A 26,836-nucleotide genomic window follows, 5' to 3' on the forward strand; every position below is an offset into this window, starting at 1 on the left:
TCTGCTTCTCTGTTTTCTTTGGGCTCCAGCTGTTCCACATCTCTTCTGATTAGCTCTTCTGGTTCTTTGTCGATGTGTCAAACCCCATCCTCAATGGATTTAAGCTCCTAGTTATTTACATTGCTAATCCTCCCATAACCCCGTATTCAATGACTTGTTTCTACTGAAATCCTTGTAATTTTATTGTAACATTCTTGCAACTTTTAATTATTAAACAAATTTTTTTGCTGCAGCCTCTTTCTGTACTCGAATCTTTTCCTACCAAAAAACACATGACAGTTGAGTCATTAATACTTAGGTTTACTCAACAAAGGATGGGCGCAATGTTCTCTTAAGTGAGAAATAAGTGTGTGTGTGTGTGTGTGTGTGTGTGAGGGATGATGGAGGAGGATTCAAGAGCAGATAAGGCAAAGCCGTCACAGTCACAACTGACTGTTAAGGAATAAATCCCTGCTGCCTCTCTCTCTTTCTTGCTCTCTTTTTTAACTCCATCCTCTATCCTCTCCCTCCTCCAGCTTGCTGCTCTCCTATCTCCCCTCTTCTCCTCATTTCATCTCAACTTGGAACTATCAGCGCATTCATTTTTTAATGACACTCATTGCAGGCGCTCAGTGTCTCTCCCCCCGTCTGCCTCTGCTCCCAGCTCCCCTCTTCACCACCTGTTAGTCTCCCATCTCCTCCCCGCTCTGGAATCCCCTGTTTTTCCCTGTTTTTTATGAGGAGTTTCACGCTCGTTCTTTCTCTGAGGTAAGCCAATATTTTTGTGCATTTATTTTAGAAATCCACCCAGACTGAATCTGCTTTGGAAGCATGAAATATTGACAGAAATTGCTTCAAATTTGAACATCTCTATATTACCTGTTTTACCCTCCATTTTTTTCTCTATATGGATAAACGAAACCCTTAGACCTTTTCTTCTACTGTCTCCCAGAGCAGACAGATGCAACATGTGTCTGATGTCAAGTCTTTCTCTACTTTCCTCCTTAAATTGTCCACCAAACCCACAAGCATTTGAAGTTTACTCATCCCTGAGAATAACTTGTCTTCCAACAGACATGCCTTCTCTGCCACTGTGCTAAGGTATAAATTGTGCTCCCTATTACAGTCTAACAAGTAGCTACAGTGTGAGGCATTGTGCCATGCCATCTGCCTGTCATTCCGAGAGCTTGTTATTTAAAGGTGAATGGAGATACCTGCAGGTGCCTATTGTACGCATGGTATAAGTGGAAGATACCTTTTTGCAGCAACAGGTGAAGTGAAGAATGATGGAGAGATAATGAGAGGATAAACAGGGGGGGAATAGGGATGAATTTCTGACAGTGAAGACAAGAAGGTAGGGGCTGAGAGAGTGTGAGTGCCCCATGCTTGTCATATGATTCTAATTTAAAGTGAAGGAGCTAAAAGAAGAGGGAGGGGGAGGTCGCATGTTGCACAGAGATGTTTCTGACTGCCGGATGCAAGCTTTCTCTGTCTCTGTCTGTTTGCTGGAAACCTATGTAACGTTGCAAACCCAAGGTGGGGGCATGTATCTTCTGTTTGCAGACATAGAAACTACAGATGTGGCAAATGTCTGCAGGATACAAGCTGGGATATTATCTGCATATATTCATTTATTTGAAATTATTGCATAATAAGTTTTAAAGAAAGTAAAGCCACCTTATATTTCTTTATTTTATTGGAATAAAATCAAAGTTTGGGCAATAGTTTGGTGTGGTTTTATGGAAGGTCTATGGAACTGAAAAGATGTTTTGGTCCATTATTTGGACCAGATTTTAAACTGTTTATGATATCATAGACTCTTTTGGTGAGAGAAATTAAGATACATTTTTTTTTCTATTTAGATAATTTCTAATTAAAAGTCTGGTTGCCATATATTAACAAGAAATCCAGAGCAGGAAGAAATGACAGAGATGCCCATACAATGTAAGAATGAATTACCAGGAATTTTTATTGAAGAATCTTTGTCCTCTCCCAGCAGTGAAATGTTTCTTTGGTTTCTCTGAATGTTTTGGTGCAACACTCCCTGAAATACCTAAGAACAAACTAGCAGAGGGTTTTTTATATTTAATCTCCTCATCTCTTCTAAATATATGTGGTATCATGCACTCTAAAAATGTTCCCTTTACATTTTAGAGAGAAATAGGCCCATAGCATTACAGATCCTCCACCATGCGCAACAGCTTGTGTGGGAGTATTTTCCTCATCCATTTACATCAAACATGCCTAAAGGATAAACTCCTAACTCAGTTTAATGTAAATAAAATGCACAATTCCAATTAAACTCTAAAATGTCTGACATTAAATTCTTATATTTTAGATGGACGCTTTTTACGAAAATATCTGCACAAGGTAAGAATATAAGAAAAAATCATGGGAACATTTTTTAATAAACAGAACATGAATAAACACAAGAGTGAGCACAATGAGAATGAAACTTAGAAAAACACTAAACCAAAATGACAAAGTACTAATAGAGAATTAAAGTCTGACCAGTTTAAGAGGTTTCAAATTAAGAAATTTACATTTTTAAAGGTTTGCCCAGAGTACTAATGGCTCTGATACTGGAGATTTCTTAACATTAGACTTTTCCAATGAATAAGTTTTATCATATTGGATTCTTTAGCAACTCCTTTCATAGACATTTTAACGAAGCCTTGCTTATACAATGTCCAATCTATAGTCTGTAGGTCTGAGTTTTTCCACCAGAACTTACAAAGCTTGGAGAAATGTTTCCTTGCCAGAAACTGATGAGCAACTGAGCGTTAGGGTGATGGCACAGCAAGATATTTTTTTGCTTGTATGCCAACACTTTTTCAATGAGCGAGAGCATGACGGGAATAATGGGAGGGCCTCCAGCTGGCAGCGTGGGGGTGATCAATCATCAGCTCCCAGAGAGCCTCTGGTTCCCAGAGAGCTCTGGGGCCCGCAGGCTTTCTCCTGATGTACTCGTGCTCCTGGTGCTGCTGCTTGTGCTCAAGCTGCTCTAGCTCAAGGCCACATCTGCCAGAACCAGGAGCCGAATGACTGCACACATCATGTCAACAGATTTTACGCTCACAAAAAGGCATAATGTGTGTGAATGCAGAAAGTAACGATCAGACGAAAGTGTGGCTCCATTTATCTTTGCACATGTGTGTGTTTGATGAATTATACATTTAACCAAGGATTATCATTATGCAGACTGTTAAGTTTATCTATCTTTAAATCCATTCTAACATTCATAACAGAAGCGGCGTTAACTTATTAGCTATGCAATCAGACAATTCAGATTATATCCAGAAAAAGGGGCTTGTTAGTTTCATTTTGCTGAGTTTATTTTATATACACTGATAAGAGTTTTGATTTATCTCTTTGCATTATTTAATCAGAAGTAGACAAACTTATAAAAGGCTGAAGGTTGTTTCTGCAACTGTTAATTGGGCAATAACTAAAATTATACAACAACTCTTGTGTGACAAAGTTATTCTATCACTCCTTTATGAGACCGAAATAGTCGCTGATGGTTTTATAAAGTCGGCTTTTCCATCATCTTCCATCCCTGAGCCAGAAGACTGCCAAAGTCCTTTCAGTCTAATGAGTGAGGGAAGCTGGCGTTTTGACACGTTTCAGCGTATTTCAGACGGCAGTTTCATCACCAGCCAAGCTAAAGCTGGATGAGCTGCGGTGCATCTCACCCACCGCTGAGTTCACAACAGAGGAGGCTTGACCGCGGATCACGAGTGACCCCGGCTGCTGGTAATTTTGCCGAAGGTCAACAGTCAGGGGGAGCAGTTTCAGAGTCACTTTCTGCCGGGGCATTGCTGCTCAGATTAACTTCATCATGATGAATGAATGTGTATCTAATTTTTTTTGTTGTTTTCAACTCCGGAGGAGAAAGTTTACAGCAACAAAACAAACAGGATACAGTATGGTTTGACTAATCTGATGTTAAAGAAGTACATTTTAGGAAAATAGACTTGGTTTTTGAGCAGAGAGCATTCTACGGTTGGTTATCTAGCAATTCATACTCTAAACCAGGTTGCAATTCAAGGAGACATTTTTGCCCTTATTCTCAATGAAAACGTTTATCTAGAGCTGTTAAACCTCCATTATACCCTTTGCCTAGTTGTAAACACACCATATTAATTGTCAGTATTAATTAAGAAAACAACTTTATATATCGGTTTGATTTAAAAACAAAGAAAAAGGTCAAGCCTTTGCAATAAACCAACAATTTTCCTGACTGAAACATTACATATGGGAAATAAACGTGAAGCTGCAGCAAGAACTGAAAAAACAAATACCTTATTCTGCAGTGGAAATCTTTTTTTTTCTAATATAGCATGAAAAAAACATAGTAAACATAATATAACTAGCCTTTTATTTTATCTTTATATCTTAAAATATATCTCATGTCTTTAACAGTTTTAGCCAAAGTCATGAAGAGCCACTGCTGTCACACAGTGCTGTCCTCTAGTCTTTTCACTTATCCTTTTGGCTTCACTGAAGGGCTGTTGCTTCTATCCAGTGGGTGAGCCTGTCCATCACAGGGCAACAGGAACATACCAGAATACAACAATCCTTGTAAGCTCAGACGTGAGGAGACCACAGACCAATCTACCCAGCGGTCATATTTTTAGAGGAAGCTGGAGTAACCAGAAAGAATCCACAGATACACAGGGAGAGCCGTACATACTGCATGCAGAAAGGCCCCCTTCCAGCAAGCCCTCTGCTATAGCTGAAGAATGTCTGCCAGCATGTTGCTATGCTTTCTTTTTTTTCTCAGAATAGCACTGACAAGTCTACACTGCAATGCCTTTTATAGGAGCATAAATACAAAACACTTCAAGACTAAATGTATCCTGAAAGACTGAGGTGGCAAAAGGGGTTCAAAGCTGTTACATTCCTGAGCCAACAAGTGAGGCACTGAAGCCCTTTTTTTCTTAAGAATCATCACAGCAACACTAAAAACAAGATATTGCTTGCAAAGACTAAAAAAAAATATGACGCTGTATGAAGAAACTCCTTCAATACTGTGTTTAACCCGCAACTGAATTAATTTGAACTTCTGTAAAACTATTGAAGACATAAAATATTTGTTTTTAACCAATATCAATTTTAGATATTTAAACATGGCTTCAATGTATTTTCTTCTAACAACAGTTTTTTAAGGTAATTTTAGTCATCTTACAGAAGGGCGGGGTCCTCAGCTTACAATGACAGTTTGAACAATGTTACTTTAGGGAAGACCTCTTTACAGCATGTCAGTTTGTTATGCATTAAATCTCATTATTAAAACAAATGAGACAGAACATGTTAATGCAAAAACTTAATAATAATCAACAAAAACTGTCGTTTTCATGAATAATCTATTATTTTTTGATGATGGTACAAAAAAGGCAAATTAGGCTGAATTTTTTTTTTTTTTTACTAACTCAAAATATGTTTGTTTTTTTAAGAGAGAAGCTCTTTAATTAAAGGAAAAAACTGGAACAAAACATCAGACTCTGAACAGATGTAAAATTGATGGGAAAATCCTAAAAATTTTAAATCTTCATCATAATTTTCATACATGACCCAAATTATCAGGGTGATTTATTGAATAAATGCAATTATTATTGAAAAGTTAATTTATTTAAATAACTTTAATAATTAATTGAAACTCATTATATCGATTAATAAACCTTTATATTAATTATACTCATTTAATTTTAAAAAGCGACATTTAAAACAGTAGAAAAAGAATATTACATCAGATTATTACAGCAGAACATTTTAATACACATATAAAGTATGCTTAAAGGTCATTATTAACTGACAAACAAGCCTCATCTGTATTGGCACACTTTTAGCCCAAAATGTGCAGACAGTTTGTCTCTTGGATCATCTGTTATTGCTACATCCCACCGTGGAGACACAGGCTGGTTTATCTGGCTGAGGGAGAGAGACTCCTTTAGACAACTAGAGATGTGAAGAGAAACAAAGAAAAAACATCTAAGCAAGTAGTGCGAATGATAATCAGATATTTAACTGAAATTAAATTCAAACTTGCAAAGAAACATACAAAAAGAAAGAGGAAACTTGCAAAAGAATTGGGTAAGACCTTTTTGTACATAATTAAAGTAGTAAACACTGAAGACAAAGCAAACAAAAAAAACTAACGAACAACAACAAAGCCAATTTAGATGAAGAAAGACAAACATCAAAAAATCAATACATTTTGGAGGATTTTTAAGGACTTCTGTGTTTCGGGCTCAACTTTACAACTTTCCCCCCCAAAAAATTCAGCAAAGTAATCACATTTTTTTTTTTTGTTAGGGTTTGTTTTGGTGTATGCTGCTGCAAACTTGGTATTTGCATAGTGTTGGGGATTTAGCAAGAGGCATCCTGGTGCTTAGAAAGCAAGACAAGATTTTTTTTAGAATTTGAATTTAAATGAGGTCTATAGCAAACTAATACATTTAATCTACTTTTTATAATAATTCTGAAGGTAACGAACATCCTGGTTAGGTTTTTTGTTTATCATAGGGCTAGCAGAAAGACACAAAAATATACACAATGTAAACTCCCCACCTGTCCAAGAGAATTTTGACAATCATCTATCTTTACTGATTTATTATTTCCAGCATAATGTGATTGTGACTTTCTACAGGGAGCTAGAGAAGCAATATATTTACACAGAGGTTAATCCCTCATACTAAATTGTATGTTTGATTCAGGTGGAGGTATCGGAGAGTGGAAGTTTTTGTCAGAGGGCAAAAACTAGGTCGATGTCCAGAAATCAGAAAGCTCAGAATACTCTGGTGAGAGGAAGGCAAGGCATGGCATAAGGCAAAAGCAAGGTCAGGATCAGTCAATCAAGTATGGAAGAAATGCTAGACATCTACTTGTTATGATGCTTGTATATAATCTGGCAACAGTTGCTGGTTTGAAGTCTGGTTGAATACGCAAGGGAGCAGGTGGTAAGTATGAGCACTGATGAGAAGAGGCGGAGCTGCACAGGTGGGAAGAATCAGTGATTATGATGCCAAGAGCAGAGCTGAATGTAAACAAACCAGTTACTTTGTCAGAATCATGACAATTACAGATGAAACCAGACATTGCACATGTATCTGCCATGGATTTTTTCCAAAGACGGGTCTAGGATTTAGAAGTTATGTCACATTTAAATAATACCCTTTTGCTTTTGGGAACTGCTAACTATTTTGTTCAGCAATCAATCAGGTGTTTACAACACAAAATTTTGATACATACAGCTTTTTCAACAGTGGCAGTAAAATGAACATTTCTATTTTTAAAGCGCAGCAGTGATCAAAATGTAAACAGTGTAGGAGAGACATGGTGTAAAAGGCATTGATGAGGAAGGTTCAGAGCAGAGCAAAAACAAAAACATGGTGCAGAATGCAGTATAACACTAAGTTTAATTCTATTTAAAGGTATTTGAAAATTTGCCATGTAGTGCAAGTATTTTGTTTACAGTATGATACAGAGTCTCAATTTGTGACTGAATTCAAGTTTTCAACAGTTCAACAGTCTGATGGCAGTGAGGAAAAAGATGTTGCAGAACCTGTTGTACCTGCAGTGAATGCTGTAAAGCTTCTTCCCATAGGGCAGCAGGGAGAACAGTCCATAGTGGGGGGTATGAGGGGTCGCTGATGATGTTACAGGCCCAGGACAAGCAGCACTGGGATGAAATGTCTTTTATGGTGGGAACCCTGATGATCCTCTCTGCTGTTCTCACCCCTCATTTTCTTCCAGTCTGAAGCATTGCAGCCTCCATACCTCACAGTATTATATCTGTTGCGGCCGTTAGAGATTTTCAAAGCTGGGGCTCAGTGGCGGTTTCTGGTATGGGTGACATAGGCAGCCACCCATGGCTTATGGCTTTGCCATAAAGGGCACAAAGGGTGACATGAAATTCCCCCTCCACTTGCATCTGTGCTCTTGCCCAGTTTTTGTTTAAGATGGACGATAAGTAGGATGAGGAGCGCCTCTCTTGGAATGTATGTGAGGGTGTACGGCTGTGACTTCTGGACAGAAGTTGTGGCTGTAGGGTTTTTACAGATTACTAGAGTATAACAGGTGAGCCCCATTGCAGCACTGATCAACTGAGTTGCCTTATTGGGATTCTCAGTGATGTGCTGCTTCGTTTTTCATGCAACTTATTGATGGAATATAAAGCAAATATAAAATATATTTACTTTGGAGTTCTATGTACTGTAATGATGAAGTGTCTCACAGTTAGTTGTGTTTTGTTTTAAATAATAACCTGTATATTTGATCTAATTCATTTATTGTTATAAACCTACCCACAATCAGCGATTAGTCTATTAATAAGGCTACAGGTTACAACATAAAAGTATAAATAATCAGCCTAATATATATAAAGAATAGCCTAATATTGAATATATTTTTATTAGTTGATTGTTTTGCATGTTATTTACATCCATCAATCTTATATTCATAACCACAAATATCCTCCTTTACAAAATTTAGACCAAATCACCTGCCTTTTCAGAGGTGACAGGAGGGCCTTTTCCCATCATGCACCATTTTAGGCTCCTCGTACTGCTGATTTAAACCTCTGAAAATTGACCCCTGCATCCAAATAGAGCGCAGACGTTTCCTCGACTCGTTTTCAGAGGATGAACTCCCAGACAGCACAGAGGAAGTGCAGACATTCACAATATAAATACAAACTTCTCAGTTTCAATCGATTAATGCAGAGAGAACAGAAGGTAGTCCTGGGGTGGAGGGGGGGCTTTCTCCGCAGTATTGAGGCATAACGCCCCCTCAAGCCCTGCTGTCTTTAGAAAACCAAGGCTGTGATATGTGTGTTTTCCTCCCTCTCTTTCTGTATTTTCATTTTGGGAGCAGAGCAGACCAGTCAGCCATGTGCTCGACTCCCTGCAACCACAGCTTTATATAACTGCAATGGGCTTTTCTAACAACCCAAGTGGACAGAAGAGCTTTTCAGCCTGGAAAAACTTCCTCCTGTAATTACTTGTCTGAGTATGAAGGCTTGTCAGGGATTTTAGATATCAGAGGTGCTTAAACACAGACGCACACACTGCAATTTCATTGTGGATTGTAATTTAACTCAGACATTTTCCGTCCATTATCTCTTATCCTTCCTCAGCAGGTTTATTCAGATTTGTTTAATTGAAATGCAAATTTGTGCTCATCCTCCCCTGTGTTCTGTGGTCTTGTGAGAAGCTACATTAAACGGCTTTAATTTGGTTCAAAGGGTTTTTATTAAGAGGGCCACTTGTGGTAATAGCTTTCTGAAATGACTTCTTTAAGTGTTGGTAACACACTATAAATATGTTTCCCCTCAGCCCTATGACTGTGCGGAAAGGAAATCGTTTAGGCATCTCCATCCAGGAGCACATGGCCATCAATGTCTGCCCAGGCCCCATCCGTCCCATTCGTCAGATCTCTGCATACTTCCCTCGTCTCTCTCCAACTTCCTCCTTCTCGGAGCCCCTGTCGCCCAATCAGCTGACTGCGCCTGCACCATTAAGCCCTGGCAGCGCAGGTCAAGGTGGAGGAGCTGTTGGAGGAGGAGATGGAGAAGGAGGAGGAGGAGCAAACAGATGCCTTTTGTTACCAGGAGCTGCAGGAGGAGGGGGGTCACTGTCAGCCATGAGCAGCATGGACACCTCCATTGAGATCGACAGCTGCGACAGTGATGATAACAGTGAGTCTCCTCAGAGTGATGATCAGGTTTCATTCACAATAAACCTTGAAAATTACACTGACATAAATCTGGAGTCATAAAAAGCTGATTTTATTTAAAAAGAAAAATTCTGTAAAGAGACAGTTTTAGATTGCAGGAGCTGGTCAATATTTATTCAATATTCCCCCACTCACCTCTCTCCTATTTCTCTCCTTCTCCTTTGCAAGTAATGATGTTCACATAATAAAATAAATTACCTGTATAACTGGTGCACATTTCTTCTGACTTGTCGTTAACTCCCTTCCAGCCTCCCTGGGGACGTTGGAGTTTGACCTTCTGTATGAGAGAGCCACCAGCTCCTTACACTGCACAGTCCTCAAAGCAAAGGTACGGTGTCCTTGGAAAACTGCATTATGACCTCTAAATGCTGCCTGTCTTGATGGACAGAAAACTAGCAAAGGCAAACCAGCAAGGGCGTAGGTTTGATCTCAACTTTGGTAGGGACACAATTGGTCTTAAGTTGAATTGGTCTGATGTCATTGGTCCTTAGCATTATGCATGCTCCCATATTTTTTATGCTTGACGTGAGCATAGGGGCGCATTTTGTTTAAAGAGAAAACAGCATTTTTTGCTACATTTATACAAATTTTATAAGCACTACACACACAAGATGCTGTTTATCAATATTTGAAGCATCAGTGGCTCAAAATAATATAAAATTGGAAAACCTTAACACTTTGAAAAGGGTTACATTTGAACTTACCAGTGACTAAGACTGAAGGTAAATATGTGCCTTTTTAACCAAATATAGTCTAAATATGTCTGTTGTACGTGTATTTATGAGGTGCTATCTTTTGAAGAAATAGAATTGTGCAGAGGTAAACAGAAGTAAAACCCACTCTTATTTTTTTTCTGATATGCCGATATTCTCTGTATTGTAAAACAAAGCAAAATAACATATTCAAGGGGCTGCAAATAGATTTATTGTATTTACATGAGTGCGGGAACTATAAGAGGAACTGACACTGATCATTAACTTCAATATAAAAGTTGTGAGAAAAGAAGCGACTGCTGCAACAACGCTGTATTGTAAACTATAAATATGTTTATTGGTAGGTACAAGTAGGTCAGGACAAAATTTTGGTAGGGACATGTCCCTATGGTCGCTATGCAAACCTACGCCCATGCAAACCAAGTTCATTTATCTGTCTGTCATGACTTATTCAAGAAACTATTAAGAGATCGGCTTATGAAACCATCATTGTGAAACCATGCCATATGTGCACTTTTAGTTACACTAAGGTAACAATATCTTTACAAAAGGTAGGAAGGTACAGCTGATGATATTACGGCGCTGATTAGATTAATTTATATTAAATGTGAGGATGTGGGGATATCTGTGAATGTGATCTAAGGCAACACCTGAAGTACAAAGCTTTCTTGTGTGACATCATCAGAAAATGGAAAATACATTAGCAGAGATATCAGTGACATGTAAGAAGTCCTGTACATTTACCTAAAGGCCACTCTGAGAGAAAGAAGCCATAGCTATAAAAAACTGGAGAAAAAGACAGATTACAGTTTTCAAACACATTCAAGTGGGTCACAGCATCATGGTGTGTGGGCGTGCTTTTCAGTGGATGCACTATGAGAACTTTACATGAAAATATTAAAGCAGCACCACAAGACATCTGCCAGCTTGGCCCAAATTGTTCCTCCAAATACCAATAATTAGTTATAGAGTGGCAAACCTAACATGTTTGACCCAAATCAAAAGGTTTTATCAAATGTAAAATAAATAATTAATCCTTTAAGTTTGTAAGAAAAATTACACATTTATTCTGATATTAGTAAGTAACTATGGTTACTGATATAACGGGAGTTGGGAATTTTGATTTAATATTAAACAATGATAAAAAACAGATTAAGCGCATTTTATTACTACATGCTTTTACATATCTGGTTTCAGCTGCATTAAATGTTTACTCTATTATACACTATAATATCTCACCTCTGCAGAGCTACAGCCTGTGGACACTGGAGATTCTCCCTACTGATCCTTCTTAATTTAAACTGGTTGGCAACACATAAAATAAAATGTGAAAGTCATAAACTTTTCTTTACTATGTGGTTGTCACATAAAAGATTTAGTTTTGCATTTCATGATTAACCTTTTTTTCTTTTGTTTTTTGGGTATTTTAACACCACTAGGGAAGATAGTTTATCTTTTTTTAATAAAGTTGTTTGATAAACAACACAGGGAATATTTTAGGCTGGGAACATTTGTAATATGACAACTCAATATGACTATTAGCCTCTTACTTTATTAGTTTTACCCTTCATAATCGGGTTCTCTTCTTATCTACAATTAAATGTTATTAAAAAAAATTTAAATGAAACCCTAACTTTGCAGCCTGGATTTGGTTATAAGAAACGTATTCCATTGCTGACAGTTTGCAAAGTTACTGCCCCATTTTTTTTTTTGTTACTGCTTTTATCTTCTCTGTTAGGGTTTGAAGCCGATGGATTTCAACGGTTTGGCTGATCCCTACGTGAAGCTGCATCTGCTGCCAGGAGCCTGCAAGGTTGGATTTTATTACCACAAGTGGTTTTTCTTTCTGTGAAATTGAACGAGACCTTCAACTTCCTGTCGTGGGGAACATTGGAGGGCACTCTCCAATCATGGTCTCATTTTAGAGTTGTATGATGAAAACACATATGAATAAATCAGCAGTAATAGAATGACCTTGGAGCCTGTGAGAGCTGGAGTTATTTTTCTGCTGTTTGCACGTTGCAACAAAAGGTAGGAGTGACATTTACTTCTCCCCTCTGTTGTGTTGGCAGGCTAATAAACTGAAAACAAAGATTGTTAGAAACACACTTAACCCAGTGTGGAACGAGACTCTCACCTACTGTGGCATCACCGAGGAGGACATGTACCGTAAAACTCTCAGGTGTGTTCTTGTTTTCTCATTCGCTTCTTTTTCAACTATTTTAGATCAGACTCACCCTTACAAAAGATTCCTTATCCTCCATCTTCATCACTGAAGCTTTCCCTTTGAGTAAAAAAGTCTTTCAGAAGTTCTCAATGCTCCTTCCCTCTGTCCGTTGGGGCTCTTTCGTCTTCTGTCAACTCACCCTTGTTCCTTTTTATCCAAACATCTCTCCTGTCTTCTGAGATCAGAGAAGATCTTGCCTCCCTCCTTCCGAAACATCCACCTCTCTTTGTCGCTCCTTCCACCTGCCTCGTTGCTTTCTCTTTTTCAAAGTCGCACTGACAGATTGAGGTCAGACCATGCACTGCAGGGTGGTTTAATTTCATTGACCCCCCCCGGTGGCAACCAAAGCTGCGAATTGTTTCCGTCTGTGACTAAAACTTTGTCCTGGTGGACATGAGAAAGGAATTTAAAGAGGAACAGCGGGTTGTCTCTAAGGGACGATCAGAGAAAATGGGCCTTCTGACGACACTTAACACCAACTTTAGACAGTGGTGGCTTGTATGTAGAGGACACCTGCTGCACTTCATTGCCATGTTGCTTACGTATGAAAGTTGAGGCTTGGATGGTCTTTTTTTTTAGCTTCATGATTTTCTTCAAAGTCTTGAAGAAAGAAGTAATCTGAAAGACAGTGCTTCTCATTTTTGGAACGGGTGTCAGGGTATAATCAAACAAATTCAAATCAAAATTAAGCACAAAAAAAAAGTTTTTAAATCATGATTTCATTTCTTAAAAAAAAAAAACCAATAATGAGCCGACCTTCTATAGCCCTATAACTAGTTGTTCCACCCTAGATAAATCCAGGTTTGGATCAACAGTCCTTTTTGTTGCTATGGTGGAACTTTACCCTTCTCTGCTTTGCCAAATTGTTTTTAAATTAACCATATTGGAGGATTTCAGTTCCAGAATCCTGAAACCACATCTCTATAACTAGTCTATAGTTTTTCCTGGCAATTTCAAAACCTTCTTCTCAGAGAGAGACTTGCTAATATGATCTGGATCATTTTCTTACTGCCTTACAATTGGTTAAAAGAAATATCCCTGATTCTGAACCGGATTACCACCCCTTTACTTCTCATAGACATACATCAGACTGAACATGCGCCTTATGAGTCGTGCACAACGATTCGTGGCCCCATTTTATGTATCTGTCAGACAAAAAATGTTACTACAGCAGAAAGTGACAGACAGCAATGAAGTGCTTAGAAAAAACTGAAAGGTTATCCATCAAGAACAGGGGTGTCAAAGGCTACGTTTGCACCGTAGCCTGAAGTGACCCAAATCCGATTGTTTTGCCAATATGCGACCTGGATCTTTTTATGACAGTCTGTACAACAGAGATCCAATTTTTTTCCAATGTGACCCAGGCCACTTGGCTATGTGATCCTGAATCTGAACTTTTCAAATGCGACCTGTGTCTGAACGGCCAGGTCGTATTCATCTGACCTGTATGCCATTAATATCCGACAGTGGTCACTCTTCTGCTTCTTGCTACGCAGAAGTGGCAAGAAAAACAACAACAATGGTGGATGATGATGCGGAGAGCAGTATTTACGTTTAACCATCTTGGAAAGATTGAGTTTTTAATGTTGGGAAAGATCGCTAGATGTTCTCTGGCACTACCATACATGTTTATTTCCATAAACACAGAGCATGCTGGCTTGTGATGTAATTGCGTCCTCTACTGCGCATGCGGGACACTTAGGCTGTATGAAAGCAGTTCAAATAGGAGATCACATACAAGTCACATATATCTGGTAATGTGAACGGCAACGCAAAAAAAAAATTTGATTTCACAAAAAATCAGAATTGAGCATCAAGGCCTGCAGTGTGAACGTAGCCAACGTGGTTCCAAAAGGGACGTGTGGCTGCAGGTTTTCTTACCAAATGAGCAATAGCACACCAGACTCCAGTCATCTCATTAAGCCATCATGTTCAGATAGGACTCACTTGATGAGATGACTGGAGTCTGGTGTGCTATTGGCACTTTGACACCCCTGGTCTAGAAGGACTACAGCCAGATTTGAGTCCAAATCATAGGTGGTGCTAAAAAACTTAAAAAAATGGAGTGAGATTTACCAAGATTTGGACCATTTTTTGAATCTTCTTCTCTCACTGTTACTCTTAAAGACCCCCTTCTCTTGACCTTTTTTTTTGTTCTTTTATGCTCTTTAGCAGCCTGTGTATGCAGGGGCATGCATGCAGAGGTATTGCTGCCTTTCTGGTGCTTCGGAATAACTGTTCTGTTTATAGATGCATGAGCTGGAGGAGCTGCTTCTTAGCAAAGGCTCAGCCCTTTGCTGTGCCAATGGAGGAGAAAAGTCGTCTCAGTTCCAATTTATTATCAATTCTTAACTGAAAATAGTCTGTATTTGCTCAATCTCACATCAGTTAGTCAGTTCTTATTGTCAAATTATCTGTTTAATACAAAATTTGGTATAGTTCTGTTTAAGTCACAAACATTGCCCTTAAAGAATTTATGGTTTTATGGTATAAGCTCTTGAAGTAATTTTTAGAGTAAAGCCAATCCTGGGAAGGTCTATTATTGTTGCATATTTCCTCCATTTGTAGATGATGTGATTTGCCTTGATAACTGCTGGTTTTCTGATGTCGTAAGGTGTTAGACATTGCTTTATAATATCAATCATAAGTCTGATAGATGTAAGTTATTTTGGTTATATCCACACAGAGCAGAATAAAGTATCCACATGTAAACGTTTGAGTGAAAAGATTAAACCAGTCAATGCCGGAGAAGTCTTAATAGATTTAGTTTCGAGCAATAATGGTGCCTCAAAAAAAGAAAAGGAAGAAGAGGGAAGGAAGTAAAGCAGGACATAAACATCCAATGTGGAAAAGACAAAAAGAGGTGACTGTTTAGACCAACAATGTGGAGATCATCGCAGTCACTGTGGAGGAACAAAATGTGTTAAACTGAATAGCATCCAAAACACAACTGGAACTCAGTAGTCTGCCATTGTTGTTGTTTGTGTAGAGAAATGCGTGTTATGGTGTGTTCAAACCAGATGCGGTGTCCATGGTTAGTAAGGTGGATTTCCTATGTAAACCATGCAGGGAGGCGGCCAACGGTGAACTACCCAAGGTGAGAGTGTTCACTGCTCCGCTCTCACCTTGTGCTAATAGATAGAAATGAGCCGTTGTCAAACCGCAGCACCACAGGAAGAGAACAAAGGGCTGATCTCTGAAGTTGAAACAAGCTGTTCTAACTTTTCTATGAAATCGCAACATAGCAGCCAATCAGGGACTGGTTGTAGGTGAAGCTTTTTTCACTTAAAATGGAAAACCGTGAAAACAATGTTATAAAAGTTAGAATAGGTGGCTTAAAAAAGAACAGTTTTAATTTAGTCCCAGAATGACAGTTATCATCCTCACTTACCCTCAGCACAGACCACAGTCTGTGGATGTCCACTGCTCAGCATTGGAGCTTTCTGCATGGGTAAATTAACAATAATGTCCCGCTAAATATGAACGTCATCTAGACCAAAGTGCACTCTTTTTTTCTGTGCTTCCGGGAAGGGTTTCAAATATTGATGGTAATCCCAAGCCAATTCAAAAGTTGTTCATCGAGAACAATTTAGCATTATTCCGTGATGTTAAGTTTCCCCTGTGCTTTTATTATGAAATGCCGACAGCAAGACTTTTGGGGTTGTGGAATTTGGTGATTAACTCCATATTAAACAATCATTCCAGCCACTAAATAAGGTAAACATGCTCACTGTTATATATTCAATACCAGCCCAGTAATGACATTTGATGTTATGCCATAACTTTATATCAGCAAAGAGAACCCCACTAATGTCTGCTGGGATGGTGACGTCATCAGCAGTAATTAAAAATGATTCTTTTGTAAAAACCAAATCACAAATGACGGCTTTAGTTGAACGAATAAAGTAGCACTAAAAATGTTGATTAGTTTTATTCAATTTTGGGGATAGGTGACCTCTGGGTGACCTAAAATATTGACCTTTAATTGCTCTAAAACAACAGTACCACACCTGATCCATTTTTATGTATTTATTTTATTCATTTTTATAAATTACCATTTTAAATGGACAAACCTGCACTGAAGAAGCAATAACCATTCAGTCTTTTTGCTGGGTTTTTTCATGTCAGTGGGGTGTCAGCTTCATGCAGCTGACGGACCTCCTACTTGATGCAGTCCAGGGCGCTGTGCATGCGATTATAATTTGGAAAGAATGCGTTGGTTTCTTTGAGCTCACCTTGTGTATAAACTTTTTTTTCACACTGCACAAAAGAATAAAGCCATTTTAAACGTACTACCTTTTTTTTTTAACAGAATACAGAATACAAATAAGAACAACATAAAAAATGATTCTATTCTGCCCCCCCCCCCCCCCCCATATTAATCACTTTGAATTGTCTTGCTTCTGAAATGAATATCAAAATGCTCAATATTTTTCTGTGCACAAATGTTATTCATAGTTTAGTGCTTTCCTCCCAACATCAGTGTTATTACAGGAAATTCTCAGCAAATACATAACACATATTGCAAAGCCCTTGAGGCAGCAGTGTGCACAGCACCATGTTGTTCTGCATAAATTTTAGGGTTTCCCCAGTTTATACCAATTTAGAAGAAATAATACAGATGACCTGTTAGTGCATATGAGGTTATCCTTGCTCTGGTGCATCTGGGTCAGTGTACTGCTTCAATCTGTGGCGACTATGACTTCTGTGAAAATGTCAGTGAATGTTAAATGTCAAGGCAAAGATGGGTCATACATCATAAAAATGACAAGAGGCAACTGGTTTCACCAGGAGGGGATAAACACCCATGTTGAAATCCTAACCTAACTTGTCAGGCTGGAGGAGAATAAACTGAAAGCAGCAAAAGTCGAATAAAATCAAATCCTTTTCAAGGCTCATCTGTTCTGCAATGAACTTGACACAAAATTAGTATTAGAATTTTTTTTTATTGCATATGAGCTCAGTTCTCTACCAATGTTTTGTTTTTACTTGTTCTTTATTCCTTTTTTTGTTAAAAAAAAGAACACTCTAGTCCCCCAGTTTTTGTTATTAAATCTACATGAATATCAATATAAGTATTTAAGGATTTAAACACACACATATTGAACCAATAGGCTTTGTCTAGTAGTAAGCACATGGCTACTTATGTATTCAGGTAGAATCAGATGAAAGGTAGTTCTATTTGTGTATTTGTGCTCATGTGCAACCCCACTGTGAAAACAAAATCATAAAACCTCCTGCACACTGCATTTTTCAATGGTTTTCTTTTCAAAGTAACAGTTGATCAATCACAAAAGCCATGTCCCTGAATCCATTATTACAAAATTGAGAAGGTCAGAACCTGAGCAGACTGGAAGAGGAGCTGCAGATAGATGTCTTGTTTCACTCTGCTTTAAGTGGACTACAGTACAATCACTTCTAAATGTTTCCCCTCGGTGTACAAGGGCTTTATATGTGTGTAACACATACTTGGACTTTTACTTTGTACTTTTTTGTGACTGTAGGCATTTCAGATGAGTGAGGAAAAGTGGAGGAAATAAATGATCATGGCTGTAATGTTTACCTGGCCCCTAAAGTCCAGGTAAAGGATTCAGACAGACTAGAACAGAGCTGAATGATAACAGCAGCCATCTGAACAGTCCTTCACTACACAAGAAAATGAAAGTCAGATTGTACAAGCTACAATTAGTTCCTTTAAAGCTGACCCTGAAGAAAAAAACATATTTGAGGTATATATGACCAAAACGGTTATTTCAGGGGTGGTGCCAACCATTTGCCCTAAAAGCAAACACTGTGTGGTGCCCCCTACTTGGAAAAGAACCATAATACTCTATTTATTTGTAAATAACTTCTTAATAAAAATGTTTTGCTATAAATTGCAATCTTGAAAAAAAAAACATTTAACTATTTTTGCACCAACAACAATACAAACGCCTCCACAAAAAAGATGTGGAAGTACATAGAACAGTGTTTTTTACCTACCATGGAGAAAAATTAACAAAAGCAACAGATTTTAACAGGGATGAAAAAGAGGAAATAAGTTAAGTACAGTGAATAAAATACAACAATGTGAGGTATAATACAGAACTAGGGCACATCCTATAAATGATGAGGATAAAGTCCTCTAAACATAGTTAATGAGTATAGATCAATCTGGAAAATGAAACAAATTTATAGTTATCAATTCATCTAACAGAGAAGGCTAAGAAATCCAGAGAAAACCCTGCATGTAATGGGAGAACATTCAAAATCGAAGGTCTAATACATGAGGTTTGCTTCATGCCAGTAGTGCTATAACTGTACCACCATCCATACTAGAACCAATCATCTCAACCTTAAATCTGCTCTTAAAAAGAATGAAGTAAAGCTTCTCTAAACTCATATTTTCAGGACTTTACATTAATGTGAATAACAAATCCATAAAAATCCTTACAACATTATATTTAATATTTATTTGATCTCTTCCTTTAAACATATTTTTATTCATCTATACTCTGCTTCAGGGCTGCTCTGTGGCGCAGTGGGTAGCACTGCTGCCTTGTAGCAAGCAGGTTGTTGGTTTGATTCCTGGCCCGGGGTCTTTCTGCATGAAGTTTACATGTTCTCTCCAGGTACTCTGGCTTCCTCCCACTAACTAAAAAACATGACTGTTAAGTTAATTGGCTTCTATAAATTCTGCTGTGTGCATGACTGGTCGTTTGTCTCTGTGTTGCCCTGTGACTGACTGGCGACCTGTCCAGGCTGTACCCGCCTCTCACCCATTGACAGCTGGAGACAGTGCACTCTTGCAACCCCTACTTGGGATTAAGTGCTTTAGAAAAGGGATGGATATAGTCTGTTTCATTAAAAATGTAGTGATGCAGTGTACCAGATTCTGCAAAGAAATGTCTATAGCATGATCAATTTCATGTTTAAAAGAGGACACTTAATTATTTGACATTTAAGTCAACTGTTTTAAGTCTACAATCTGTGCATGGTATAATAAAAGGTATTTATAGTTCAAAGTCCTTTTTAGGTTTTTGCAGAAAAAGTCATTTCACTGGAGGCTGCAGAATGGCTTCACCTTTCTATTCTAACAACGTTTAAATTGACCCTTGAACTGTGTGAAGTGTTAAAAGATGTGTTATTTTACTGGTCTGACATGGATTTGTAGGTTGTTGATGACATGCTGACACAATAAATCATGTTGTAGTAAATACAAGCTGTCATAAGGGACAGTAAAATGTTTGCGTGGCTTCATGCTGTAACAAGTGAACCCTAACATCCAGTTGACAAACACATATCTTCCCCCACTTTTAACCTTCTGATCTGTTACAGTATTACTCATTGCTCCATCTTCCAGTCTGCTGTGCTTATTTTCAACATCTGTGGGTGACTTAATCCTTCTTTGTTCTTATTTGCTCCTACCTACCCCCTCAATGTTTTCTTCCATTTCTCCTCATAGTTTAATATTCTATTTTTTTTTTTTTTTCATTTTATTTAGTTATCAGACTAAAGATTTTCTCTGGAGATTAAGCACATACTGCATAACTGAGTTGCAGCACTTTGTTTTATAACCACAAACAAGGAAAACTGAAGGCGTGACTGCATCCTCTCTGCTTCTGAAGCTGAAAGAAGTGAGGAGACTTTCTGTCACTGAGGATTAGTTTTTATAAATAAAGATTTGAAACTCATTAGCTTTCAGTAACCTCAGGTTGGGATGCACATTAAAATTCTTTCTTCTGTCTTTAACCTTTCTTTCTCACCCGCGTCACTCTATCGTCATTAGATCTCACATCCACAACCTCCCCTTGCCTCCTTCGCTCCTGTCTGCTCCCACCCACCAACAGATCATAGCCAACATCATGGCCCTAAATATAGATTTGTTTAACCTCTCGTAATGCACTTACGCACTGCCTGTATTCCCTCTGATGGAAACGTGACAATTATCTGTAAGGATATGGAAACACATCCATTGCATTACAAGTGCATTAAACTGTTGTTTCTATATTTTGTCATGTTACAATTAAACTTTTTTGTATTTGATTGATATCTTATGTGATAGACCAACAGAAAGTTGTGAATAACTGTTAAACTGAAGGAAAAATCAGATGACTGCAAGAACTTTTTTCATATTTCCTGACTTCAGAACGGATTTTTTATTTGTATTTCTTTATATGACAGGGACAGTATACATCAGAATTAGCCAAGAGACTATTTTTGATCTGTTGTTCCTGGACAGATCTTAAAATTGTTTACCTAAAAACCCAACAGGAAGAATTGAACAATCCTAATATAAAAAGAAATAAAACAGTAGGGCTGAAGCAGTTAATCAGATTAATCACGATTAATCGATTATTAAAATAATCGTCAACTAATTTAGAAATCGATTAATCGTTACATGAACTAAAGAGACTGTAAACATGCCTTTAGCTGGCAGAGCAACACAATTAGAGCAGTAATTATATTAAAATTATTATATATATATATATATATATATATATATATATATATATATATATATATATATATATATATATATATATATATATATATATATATATATATATATATATATATATATATATATATATATATATATTCAATTCAGTTTATTTATATAGCGCCAAATTCACAACACATGTCATCTCAAGGCACTTTACAGTTCAACCAGATCATACAGTCAAATTGATACAAAGTTTTCTATCTAAGGAAAACCAGTTGATTGCATTGACTCATTGACTCAAATACAATCCCTCACACTAAGCATGCTTGTAGCGACAGTGGAGAGGAGAAACTCCCTTTTAACAGGAAGAAACCTCCAGCAGAACCAGGCTCAGTGTGAGCGGCCATCTGCTGAGGCCGACTAGGGTTCATGGAGACAGAAGCAGAGATACAAAAAGCAGCTGTAAAAGGCGGCCCAGTCCAGGAAACACACAGCCAGGCAGACAAGCTCCAAGGCAGCTCCCATGCCAGAGGACGAAGAGAGCACATCCACTCAGTCACGGTCAGAGAAACAGGACCACACTGGAAAACAGGCCGATCTCCAACATCTATAAACAAGGGTGTTGATGGAAGCAGCACAGCTGATGTTTCTCTCCAGGATGACGTCACAGCCAAACAGGAACAGACGAGGCAAAGCTACTCTGAGGAAAAGCAGAGAGAGCAGAAGGTTAGAGATTGAACTAACAGATTCTGCAGAATAGGAGAACAGAGAGAGAATGAAGCAGAATGATGAAATGGGGGTCCCTATGTCCTCCAAAAGTCTAAGCCTATAGCAGCATAACTATAGAGATAGCTCAGGATAACCTGAGCCACTCTAACTATAAGCTTTATCAAAAAGGAAAGTTTTAAGCCTAGCCTTAAAAGTAGACAGGGTGTCTGCCTCACGGACTAAAACTGATAGTTGGTTCCACAGGAGAGGAGCCTGATAACTAAAAGATCTGCCTCCCATTCTACTTTTAGAAATTCTAGGAACCACTAGTAAACCTGCAGATTGAGAGCGAAGTGCTCTGTTAGGAACATAAGGAACAATCAGATCTCTGATATAAGATGGAGCTTGGCCATTTAAGGCTTTATATGTGAGAAGGAGGATTTTAAATTCTATTCTGGATTTAACAGGAAGCCAATGAAGAGAAGCCAGGATAGGTGAGATATGATCTCTCTTTTTAATTTTCATCAGAACTCTGGCTGCAGCATTTTGGATCAGCTGAAGGCTTTTAACTACAGTTTGTGGACTTCCTGATAGTAAAGAATTACAATAGTCCAGCCTTGAAGTAACAAATGCATGGACTAGTTTCTCAGCATCACCCCTGGACAGGAGATTTCTAATTTTTGCAATGTTCCTCAGATGAAAGAAGGAAATTCTAGAAACCTCTTTGATATGGGATTTAAATGACAGGTCCTGATCAAAAATAACAACAAGATTTTTTACTTTATTATCTGAAATCAGTTTAATCCCATCCAAATGAAGTGACTGGCTAATCAGCTTCCATATATATATATATATATATATATATATATATATATATATATATATATATATATATATATATATATATATATATATATATATATATATATATATATATATATATATATATATATATATTTATATTTATATAATCATTTTGTGTTTAATATAAAAAAAAATTAATCTGTCAATGTTTTCTATCCAGAACTCCTCAAGCGGAAACATTTTAGTTTCAGCTGGTTTCATTTTGTAAAAAGAAATCTTCTTTAAGGAACCTTTAGATATCAAATATTAATCGATTAATCTAAAAAATTATTGACAGTTTAATCAATCTTCAAAATAAATATTAGTTGCAGCCCTATTAAACAGATATACATCTTCAAATCTTGTTGGCAAAGACAGTGTTCAAGTTTGCTAGACTATGAATTTTAGTTTTAATAAAAGTAAAATAAAACATTAAAATAATGACCACTAAGAATGCAACCTATGCTACGGTCATCATTTGCTCAGATGAGCTGCTGCAGGAAGGAGGAACTCTGCACCTGCAGATGTATCTGTGCTTTAACACACCTGCCTGACTCGAATAAGAAGGTCATTAGCAGGACTGAGAACTTGACAGTTTAGGGAATAATTCAGCCGCCTTGAGGAACCCTGGTCTTATCAAAGTCCACACCTATATTGATTAGAGAACTGGTGTCTGTACATGGAAATATACATGCACAGACATGATCCATGTACAAAGCTGATATAGCCTTTCACATTAAGGTTAATTTGTGTTCTTTTTCATTCACCTTTAAATCCAGTTTTTTTGAGGCGGTAATGTGAGTAAATCCAAAAAGCTTTGCAAATGTCAGTGAGTTTCCTGTCGGCTTCTTTTCTAATTCAGTTCAGCCTTCATCGCTGATTTAATTCCCTTATTATATTGCTGTAGTGACTTTAGGCATTTAATAAGATGTTGCATGTTTGAGTGCTTTACTCCCACACACACGTAGACCACCCTTGATTGGTCTCCTTTCAAATTCATACCCCTGACTCATTACCCAGCTACGAGCTTATATTTTATTCATGCTTCGCTCACTATTTGTCATTTTTTACCTCCCCCTACCGACTCTGTCTGTGTCCTCTAGGGTGTCTGTGTGTGACGAAGACAAGTTGACACATAATGAGTTCATCGGGGAGTCGAGGGTGGCCCTGCGCCGTGTGAAGCCTGACCAGACCAAACACTTTAACATCTGTCTGGAGCATCCACCTCCTGTGAGGAAGAGAGAGAGAATAAAACACAGGAGGATGAGGAGGCATGGGAAAACAGCAAATTGGAAAATAAATGTGCGAGAGGGAGGGAAATGACTGGAGGGAAGTGTATTGGTCGGTGCACTAATGCTTTCTTTATGACTCACGAGTGCAGCATTTTGAGTGAAGACAGACCGACATGGAGGAGATGGGGTGACCTGAAAAAGTAGATATTATTTCTCAGCCGTTAGGGAGGCCTCTAAACATCGATATTTATCAGCCCACTGAAATGCTTACCTCTCATTTGTGTCCCATTTATGAAGTCTTTTTTTGTTTTTAAGAAAATGTTTCCAGAAAGCAGTCATCCTTAAATACCTCACGTTATTCAAAATGTAACCTGTGGAGATAATTACTTGTTTATCTACACAGGATTATTTTTATGCTTCCACAATAAATCAAGATATAGTGCATCACACCTGAATTAAATAACAGGCTCATAAGCAGGCCTCTGCAGAGCAGAATTACATGCTAATGAGGAAATACAAGCAATTAATTCCAGTGTGTTGGTGGAGGGACGCAAATAAAAGCTGCAGCAAAACAGCCCTTAAGGACTGAACTTTCGGCACCTTGGATATACTTAAATATCCCTTTCAATTTGTGTTAGAAAACACATAGAGACAAAAATAATTACATATGGGAATTTGTTTACTTTGGTCCAAAAGCTGCAACTAAAGCAATGTTTTTAATTAGCTCTCAGTCCCTCTCAGTGATTATCGTCCAGGCGAACTGACTTTTTCTTTTCATTCCCTCAAGAAAACAATAATTTTTTGTTTCATGTTTAGAAAACTTATTTTTTGAAATGCAGAGTTATTTGTGCTTTCATCCAACAGTGAAAAAGCACTCTATCTGTTCTGTGAACAAAAGAAAATCCACAAAGCTGATTTTCATGTAAAGCTTTGATATATGATTTATAAAGATTTATCCTAGACAAAAGGAAACTTTCCCTACCTACCAATTAGAATTATTTAAGCCTACAAATTTGTTTAGGCAGCAAACCACCTGAGAAACCAGCAAGCTGTGGACTAACTAACTAACTAACTAACTAACTAACTAACTAACTAACTAACTAACTAACTAACTAACTAACTAACTAACTAACTAACTAACTAACGTAAGTTCTCATTCGTAGCTCAAAATCCAAAACATTCATGTTATGTTTAAATGACCTTGAAATGCAAAAAGACAGATTTGGTGTTTACAAAACACCTGCTCTACAGCTATGTAACTCTACGCTGTTAAATCTGTGATATTTGCTAACTATTAGTATAACTATGATCTCACATAACATTTATAATACATAACATAATAACATAATAATCAGCAAAGCCAAAATAATAAATGTATTCCTGCAACACTGCTGCTTTTTTAGCATGAGAACATAAGTTGGAGTCCTGCTAAAAAAAAAACTGCAACAGGCATACATAAAGAAGCAAGAGATGGACTGAATTATTCAACACAGAATTCAAGTCAACGCTATAGTTAATTTATTCCCTTTAGAATAAATCAGCAACGCTGCAAATGGCCCCTATTTAAGAATATGCTAATTTGATTGAATGATCCTTTTTCCACAAAAAACAGCTAGGTTCATACATTGCCTGTTTTCTTAAGGCATTTTAAACAATTTCTTGACAGAAAAATAAGGATTAAAAAAAGTGAAAAAGGTTACTGAATACGTTAATGCTTAACATTTGGCTCTGACTATACAGAGCATTTTTATTTGAAGTTCAAAGTTTCTACAAACAAATTTAAATTTGATTTTAATCAAAAACGCAAATGGCTGCTTAAAACATTTTTTATTTAATATATTTAACCCACAATTCAAAAGAAAAGCAGCAACTTTTGAGATATGCAGTGTTTTTTTTCTATTTGATTTGCTTCTGCTAGTTATATTGACCCAAAAACATGGTTTCACCCCCACAAAACTGCAAACAAAGACAGAATTATGTCTGCTCCTATTGCAGACAAATAGCTTTTTGTGCAGCCCAAATGTCAGCCAGGTCACGTGTGTGAAATGAGCACTGTGAGATCAGAAAAATGAAAGGTGAAGAGGAACTGTGAGAGGCGAGGGGGGGTCGTCCGAGATTCAGTAGACACCGAGAGAGATGAGAAACAAATGGATTAAAAAAATAAAGGGGGTAGCAGGGGGGCTGGTGTGTGAAAAGCAGTGGGATGGTGCTGGGGTTTTGTTCTTCATGTGATCGAAAGCTCTGCTGGTATTAGATTATCCCTCTGAGGCTGGTGGCCACTCTGCGATCAAACAGTAAAGCCCTTCTGTCATCCTATGAGCCAGACACCGTTTCAGCCCTCTAACTTTTAAAAGTGGCTTTGCCTCCAGTATGATAGATCTGTCCCTGTCTCCTCATCCTTATGTTTCTTCTCTGTCACTCATTCTATCCTAACATTTACCTTCTTCTCTTGCTCTCTGGTCTCCTCTGCCTCCAGCTGCCTTCGCCGACGGCGATGAGCACAGCCCTGAGAGGAATCTCCTGCTACCTTAGAGAGGTGAAACATTTTGCTGAACCTCCTGTTCCTTTGCTTAGTTGTGTTGCTTCTCATTTCTGCTTCTAAACTTGTCTTAAAGAAAATACTTTGCATAAATAATTATAGAGTTTAGGCCTTGATTCCTCTGTTTTGAGTACATTTGCTCTCCTGTGACAAAAATTTGGTTTCATGCTCAGCATTTGTTCTATAAGCATCTATTCCCTAGATATCTGCCAGCTGTACAAAGATCCCTCAAACAGCAGCTGTTTTCCTAAAGAGAATAAGTTACCAAAACCTTTACCAGATTAATGGAAGTCATTTTAAAAGCAGCTATTTTGCAGGGAAGCTCCTGAACTGCAAAATTTCAAACCTTACATTTATAAGAATCTATCCGTAAACAGTCCAAGATTTAAAATATTGAAATGCAATTTCACACTAATGAATTATTAACGAGTT

The 26,836-nt window shown here is 37.7% G+C and overlaps 1 protein-coding gene across 2 annotated transcripts in view; it reads left to right on the forward strand.

The window, feature by feature from the left end:
* The first annotated feature begins 445 nt into the window (after positions 1–445).
* Positions 446–26,836, forward strand: part of LOC119796737 (double C2-like domain-containing protein alpha) — a 44,192-nt gene continuing 17,801 nt past the window's right edge. Inside the window, exons 1-8 of one of the 2 annotated variants that reach the window (XM_038305422.1) lie at positions 446–747; positions 934–1,080; positions 9,318–9,679; positions 9,966–10,045; positions 12,169–12,243; positions 12,503–12,612; positions 23,737–23,863; positions 26,342–26,401. In XM_038305422.1, the coding sequence (XP_038161350.1) occupies positions 9,322–9,679; positions 9,966–10,045; positions 12,169–12,243; positions 12,503–12,612; positions 23,737–23,863; positions 26,342–26,401 (810 nt within the window). In that variant the 5' untranslated portion in view covers positions 446–747; positions 934–1,080; positions 9,318–9,321. The remainder of the gene's footprint in view (positions 748–933; positions 1,081–9,317; positions 9,680–9,965; positions 10,046–12,168; positions 12,244–12,502; positions 12,613–23,736; positions 23,864–26,341; positions 26,402–26,836) is intronic. The other variant, XM_038305421.1, reaches the window with a different exon arrangement.

Source organism: Cyprinodon tularosa, unplaced genomic scaffold (genome assembly GCF_016077235.1).
Source record: "Cyprinodon tularosa strain WSP-4 unplaced genomic scaffold, ASM1607723v1 ctg559, whole genome shotgun sequence".
NCBI classification, from domain to species: Eukaryota; Metazoa; Chordata; class Actinopteri; order Cyprinodontiformes; family Cyprinodontidae; genus Cyprinodon; species Cyprinodon tularosa.